Raw genomic sequence first — 7,189 nt, forward strand, 5'->3', positions numbered from 1 at the left:
CGGGGATGCCCCTGCTGAGTCTGCGAACCACGCGCACTTTCTATCTCGAGCAGGCTTAAGTGACGTATGAACGCAGCGCTCACCACATACTCCAGTAAGTGGATGTCGTGTAGGGTGCAGAATGGCATCGCCGTTATTGGTGGTGGCGCCCAGTCGCGCCCCGTGGAGATACGCGCTGGCGAACTCGAGGGGGGCGGGCAGGCCCCCCTGCGCCGCTGTCGTCGCCGTAGGGAGGGAGGAGGAGGAGGGCGGCGTCGCGATCAGGGTGATGCCGACGTGCTCGGTGATGGGCCCGTGCGATGTTTTCCTCGTAGAATGGGACCGAGGGATATATTCTCGTGTATTTCGGCGTGCTGTCACAGTCGCCCGTGTTGCTCTCCGGCCTACTACTACCCAATGGTTCATCGTAGACGGTTTTAATGTCTGTTATATATAAATTATTAGAAAGGTTTCTCTTCCACCAAAATCTTAATCTAAGCAAAAAATCACTGAAGAATATAAGTATTTTAAAGAGCTACTAGTAATAAACAAATAATTTAGCTTCTCTTTTGTCATGGTTTTTGATAATGTGTTCGTTGTCACCGAGAAGTCCAGATCATTCATAAGTTAGGCTAGTCTCGGTGGAAGTTCCATGTAGAATTTTATAGGTATTAAATTTCATGTCACATTAGCATTTTCGTTGACTTGATAAAGTCTTTATGAAGAAAAAAGGAACGGTGCCATAAAACTGTGCATGGAAACTGACCTTGCGTTCTCATCATTGAAAGAAATTAATGCTTTTTCAGTGGGCAACGTTTGATGCATGCAATTCCTCTCAAGATAGGAAATCGAATTACTTACCTTAAGAATATCGTGCAGCTACCATCAAACTTTGACGATGCGCGATCAACTAGGTAGGGTGAGGATTAAATAACCATATGGGCTTTGGTACACATTTAAACTTAGATGGGAAACTGATGTATCAGCAAAAGACTGACCTGGGCCACGGCAGGTGGCCTTTAGGATGGAATTCCTATCCCAGAAGATTTTTCAAAATTACCTTAAAATGATTAAAATTCATGCAAGAAATAAGATTCGTCACTCCTACATCAAACCTAAACCCTAGCTCCCTCCCCTACCTGCGCCGCCACCCTCCCCTCCCTCCCCTGTCACCACCGCCGCCGCGCGCGCCGCGCGCTTGTGTGCCGCTGCCCGGCGCCGCCGCGGCGGGCCGGCGCGCCACCACCCTCGTCGGCCGCCACTGGCCACTGAAGCCGGAGAAGAAGTTGGATTCAACCTTTTTTAAAAGAATGTTGGTACAACTTTTTTCAAAAAATGTTCGATTCAACTTTTTTCTAAAGAGATGTTGGCTCAACTTTTCCGAAGAAATGTTGGTTCAATTTTTTGAAAAAATATTGGTCCAACCTTTTGAAAAAAGGGTCATCATCAAATGGGCTTTCGATAGTCATGTGTATGGTTCTTGTGCTAGGCTATGCTATAATAGGTTTTTATGGGCTTTATAGTTACATCTCTTATACATCTTCCACAAGTATTATAGGCTACATATCCACGTAGCAATGGTTATAGTCAACCGCTCCCTATAGCAATGTCCACGTAGGATACAATAAGTATTATAGGTTACAAGGCCAACAGTTTTACTATAACAATTATTCTGTAGGGTCTGCATGTTTTATTTATCTAGAGTCTTCCTTGTCCACTCTCTTCTGCTCTCCTCCTCCATTGTCGCGCTGGACGCCAAGTCCATTACACCGGTGTCCCTCCCTGCTTGCGCCAAAAAGTTCTGCCGGCCAGCATGCCCTCCTCACTTCCGCCGCCATCCCGAGTCGAGCATGCTACGCTGGCACTTGCAGCTCACCCTACACCGGTGACCCGGCGGCCCCGCCCTGCACCTCCTCACCTCCACAAGTGCACCGGCACCGACACCACCCTGCACCATCCTGCTAGGACTCCTCCTTGTAACCGCCTAGTAATCCTACCCACTGGAGTATATAAAGGAGGGCAGGGGTCCCTAGATCGGTAAGCCAAGACCTCATAGAACCATAACAGAGGACCAAATCCTCAACACCAAACAATATCCAAGCGCAGGGCGCAATATACCTAGCGGTCCGAACCTGTATAAATCCGTGTCTTGTCCTCGCTTTTACCTTCGAGTTCCAGGTCCGACGATCCCCCGTCAACCAATCTACTATCTCGGAATACCTCTCGGTAGGTTGCCAGGTATAAAACGCCGACAACCACTCCCCACGAAGGTGGCCAGAATGCGAGGTCCTGGCGGAGAGACGACGAAGGAGGGAGAAGCTCAACGAAGGAGGGAGAAGATGGAGCTGAGCACCTGATGGGGTCCGTTTAGCACGAGGACACGTGCTAGTGACTCTTGCCAGCTCTAGCGGCAGCACTTTCTCTCTCCTCGCTTCTCTTTCCTACGTGGAAGCTTTATAGAGAGCTTAACGGCACGGTGCCTTAGGGTAGGTGAGGTTAAAATGAGATTGGACATTACTGATCATATAGGCATATCAAAATCGAAAGTGCTTGAGTCTAAAAATAAACATTTGAAACGCCCATTATTTGTCGCTCCCTTTCCAGAGTACAGTACCACGCCATGCAAACCAGAAGCCAAGAACATAGCTCAAAAATTAAATCCCGCGTAACCACCGAGTACACTGGCGCAAAGAGCCTACGTCGACAGGTACGATGAACAACAGCTGGGGCCAGAGAGAAACATGCTCGGACGAACGAGCGAGCAGGAACAGCCGGTGCCTCAACTGTCACCTCCCAACTCCCAGTTGCCTGCCTCCCTGCAGCTTTGCAAGCGACAGCGACGTCCATGTGGGGGCGAAGCCGCACAGGATCTATCTATCTACAGCTAGCCCACCACCAAACGCCGACACCGCACGGCAGCGGGCAGCGGCGCGCAACTTGGGCTGGGGGCACCACACCACACGCGAATCCGTTCGGCTGGCAACCAATCGCGCCACCACCCCATGACGCCCGCCGCCGAGAGGTCACGCCGGGCGCCGCCGTCCCTTTCGCCGGTCCGGTCCCTTTCGCGAGAGACGGTGGAGGTGATGAGTGGCCGCCGCACAGGCCGAGATGGACAGGGCGCCCAATCGAGCGAGAGAGCAGCCTTTGGGGTCGCCCCATCTCCACCACCAGATGAATTTGGGGGAAATGGAGGTTTGGGCTTGTGGCTTTTCCTACCAGAAATGCATGATGGACATAAACCTGTCATGATTATGGAGACTATGGAGCGCTTTTGGGGCAGACCACATGTGTATGTGTTCTAGGCTGCAGGGAAGAGCGATTGTCAAACAGCTGTGGAGGGCACAGAGATTGGGATCATCATTTTTTTCCAAACCATGTGATGTGTGTTTTACAGCCATCAGATCAAAAAGAAAAATGAGACATGAGCACGATCGTCAACGAAGTTGGATTCCGAGACAGGAGCGCCACGAAAAGAGGGAAAACACTTGTAACACTACATATGGCGTAGAATTGGTTTTCTGGTATTTGTGTACTAGATTGAGCATTCAAAACTGTAGCGGCAGTAGCTATTCTTATTGGGAAGGTAAATGCAGTTTATACACTCTTTCACTGTTGAGGCTCTGGTTCTTTCTTCTCCAGATACCTGTCAAATGGAAGTAGCGATTTTGTGTTAACTTCAGCTTTGCCATTTGAGTTGCATAAAGTTATTTGGCCAGTATGGCCCAAGGAACGTAAGGATCCATCATTATATAGGCATGTTCAGTAAACATGATATTGCGCAACACGGATGCCTGAAGGGGGAAAAAAGAATTCAGTGCTGCAGTAAGCTTACCCCTGGGCTCTAGCCCACCGAGATAACTGGTACAGCTGGACTGATTCATTGGATGCATGGCATGCCAGAAGCAAGTAGTTCCGCGGCTGTACCATCCATGCGAACCTCATAAAGAGTCCTGAGTACACGCACATGGCTGCACCAAATGGAACTGTTTCATCAGTATTCATCGAATAGATAGATGACTGCAGCAATTAAAATGCATTTTATCTTCATCTACCTGCTGTCATATTGCCAGATACCATTTCAGGAGGTTTGTTCATGTCAACCAAACCCTGGAACAAATATAGCTCATTAGAGCATTGGATGATGGGTGTGTAAACAAACAGGTAAAACCACCATTGCACTCAGACAGGGTATTCAAGATAAACATTTGAATATTTGATAGATGCAGAACTTTACATGACAAGAAACTTAAGGTATGGGTACGATTCAAAGACAGGCTCATTTGCAAGACATTGTCAGCTCTCTACCATAAAATTATTGCAAGCAAATTTATCTAGTACTGAGTACTGTCGTGTAACAAAAAATTACATAACTTCTATTAGAGTGCTCCCGTCATCATTTTCCTTCCGAAAACACTACTTAAAAGAAATTATTTTGCCCCATATGCACCCACAGAGTTACTAGTTAGGCCTAAAAGACTAAGGATCAAGCAACAACAGTGTCCAGGATTTGTTCAATACTTCTATCTCATATTAAGTAAGATAACTCCAAACAGCATTTTATTTCTTCCACGCAAGTACTTGAACTATGTCTCCGTGTACTTCCTTCAAGCTACACCATGCAAAGTTTTTCTAATAAAATGAGCATATGGCCAATTGATTTATATTTCACCAAGTAGTGTCCTTGGAGAGTTAGAGGATTCACAGATCATCGACAGGAAAAATGAAATCTAAAGCATCTGTTTGGTCACTGCATTCATTGTGTGTGCACAGTTACTACTTTGTCTAAACGGATGCAAACCAGCAGGCAAACACTGTATTTTATTGAGTAAAGAAAACTCTCAAGATCATTCTGACAAATTATCAGTATTGGCCAATGTCAGTGTAGTTCTGTTCCATCTAGAATGGGCACAGTCACAAGACTGCTCATGTCCTATCCATAAAGTGGTACCTGAATGCTACAGAGATAACTGACAAGCCATTGTACAGTTCAGTATGACGATTCTAACTCCATTGGTGCAAAATGATTACCACTAACTGAAAAGGTCCTTAGCAACATTATGTTAGTGACAGTGATAAGGTGAACTTCCCTAGAGAAGTCACTAGCGCATAGAAGCAAAACAAAGTATAGTACCCAATGGAATAAGTACTAGGTGTATTTGCAGTGGAACACGTCATTTTCCAATATAATGTGTTCTCTGAATAAAAGGACTCCATTTTGTTCCCAGCAAGTAGCAACCGTGAAACAATATCAGAAACAAACTAAACCATTATCAAGAATTATGTATTTCTGTTGGATATTGCTCTAGTTATAAAGAGAAGATCTCATGCCTCACTGATTCAATCCAGGCACCAGTTTAGCAATGACCTAATATATTTGGCCTTGTGCATCTTGTGATCAGACAATATTGCTCTGTTAAGAAAGCATCTTTGTTTAAGAAGTTGTAGAACTGTTTGAAATCCAACTCTCAAGTAACAGCAACATTGTTGTCTCATGCAAATATGATAATCACTGTGGATCTAAGCTATCAAAACCACACACTCTACAAGGCAGATGGTATCAAAATCAGCAGTTTCAGGCTATCGCAATGACATCTGACTACCAAACAGGAAATTACCGACATTTATCATTAAATTTTATGAAGTGGATACAACCATTCCTTAGAATTCCTTAGTTTGGATAAACTACCGCAACACTAAAAGCAATACTCTGATGCACACTGAGAAATTACATGATGTTACACCAGCATTGCAGCTACAAGCCTACAACGCACAAACACGGCATGTTCAAAGTATGACAAATGACTGTGGCGTACCGCAAGGACGAAACCCCAGTTTGCGACGGGACCCCAGAAGTGGGTGGTCTTGGGGCCGACCGGGCTGTTCAGGAAGGCCTTGAGCGCCGTCGACATGGCGAATGGTTCCTCCTAAGATTCACCGCACCTGGTCACGCCACACCTTCCATCAAAATCATGGTCAGATCCGAATACAAATACCATACGTTAGGGGTTTGGGTGTTTGATTTCGCGCAGCAGGATGGGAAGGGAAGGGAATAGGCAGGCATACCCCTGTCGGATGTTCGTCGCCGGCGAAGCGCCCGTCGGTCGATGAACAACGGGCAGCGCAACTCGCCCTGTCGTCGCCGCTAGGAAAGGAAGACCGAGGCCGAGGGAGAGAACAGAGAAGTCGTGGGAAGGGAGGGTGCTGCCGCACCAGCCGGACTCGAGCTGCAGCTGGGCAGGGGAGCGTGGAGGGCGGCGCACGGGCCGAGCGCGTGGAGAGCGGCGGGCGCTGGGGGAGATCGGTGGGGAACGAGATCGTCTGCAGTAGTTCCAATATGCGAGGGACATCCGGTGCAAAATCTCCGTCCATTCCGGATCGCACGCCCTCACGAGCCGCCATCACTGCCTCCACGCCACGACTGCCCACAACTACAGCATGACCCAACAAAACAGCGTCAGATTTTTTTTTTCGAGAAAGCAACGGGGGCCAACGGCCCACCTGAATCAAATTCCATTCCCGAAAACAAGTCAGCAGTACAAAAGGAGGCAGCACAGGAAGGGGACCAGGGGAGCGGAGCTCGGCACCATTCGTCGGAGGGCTCTGCACACCTAGAGGTACAGGAGGGCGAACATGGCGCGGGCGTTCAGCGTGTCGTATTTCGAACACCTTGCGGTTTCTGCTTTTCTAGACGATCCAAAGTGCGGCCAGGGCAGTGGTGTGCCCTATCGTGGCTCCGTGCAGGGAGGCACGCTGGCCACAGACTCTGCCGCCTCCCTAGCGGACTTCGGTGGCGAGCGCCCGGGGAGGAGATGCGCCTAGAACTGCTGGAGGCGAGGGCACCCGGCGAAGAGGTGGTCGATGTCTTCCTCGGCGCCGGGGCAGAACGGGCAGTCCGACACGTCGAGAGCACCATGGCGATGGAGGGCAGCGCGCGTGCGGGTGCGGCCGTGCCGCCGCACAAGCTTTTTATTTTTACAATCTCAAATCGACATCAATTTACAATCTCAAATCAGGATTTAGGAGGTGTTTGGGAGGCATGTGCTAAATTTTAGCACTTGTCACATCGGATGTTTGACACTAATTAGGAGTATTAAACATAGTCTAATTACAAAACTAATTGCACAACCCCTAGGCTAAATCGCGAGACGAATCTATTAAGCCTAATTAGTCCATGATTTGACAATGTGGTGCTACAGTAACCATTCAC

At 48.1% G+C, this 7,189-nt stretch overlaps 1 protein-coding gene across 2 annotated transcripts; it reads right to left on the bottom strand.

Moving 5' to 3' along the window:
- Nucleotides 1-3,326: 3,326 nt before the first annotated feature.
- On the bottom strand, nucleotides 3,327-6,469 carry LOC101761423 (mitochondrial pyruvate carrier 1). 2 transcript variants are annotated; one of them, XM_004956637.4, is made up of 5 exons: nucleotides 6,046-6,469; nucleotides 5,796-5,922; nucleotides 4,035-4,089; nucleotides 3,815-3,950; nucleotides 3,327-3,625 (listed from the first exon to the last, which is right to left on the bottom strand). In XM_004956637.4, exons 2-5 carry the CDS (start codon nucleotides 5,889-5,891, stop codon nucleotides 3,589-3,591), a joined length of 324 nt encoding a protein of 107 aa, XP_004956694.1. In that variant the 5' UTR covers nucleotides 5,892-5,922; nucleotides 6,046-6,469; the 3' UTR covers nucleotides 3,327-3,588. The 2 variants fall into 2 exon arrangements, with proteins under 2 accessions (XP_004956694.1, XP_004956693.1); XM_004956636.4 differs by having other exon boundaries at nucleotides 5,796-5,937; nucleotides 6,046-6,412.
- Nucleotides 6,470-7,189: the final 720 nt, after the last annotated feature.

This window comes from Setaria italica, chromosome II, assembly GCF_000263155.2.
Source record: "Setaria italica strain Yugu1 chromosome II, Setaria_italica_v2.0, whole genome shotgun sequence".
Lineage (NCBI taxonomy): Eukaryota > Viridiplantae > Streptophyta > Magnoliopsida > Poales > Poaceae > Setaria > Setaria italica.

Bases quoted from the DNA above. Each gene is read 5' to 3' on its own strand.
- LOC101761423 (XM_004956637.4), bottom strand. From the start codon at position 5,891: ATGTCGACGGCGCTCAAGGCCTTCCTGAACAGCCCGGTCGGCCCCAAG. The intron at 4,090-5,795 runs GTACGCCACAGT...TATTTGTTCCAG, and splicing joins ACTGGGGTTTCGTCCTTGCG to GGTTTGGTTGACATGAACAA. The intron at 3,951-4,034 runs GTAGATGAAGAT...CATTTGGTGCAG, and splicing joins ATCTGGCAATATGACAGCAG to CCATGTGCGTGTACTCAGGA.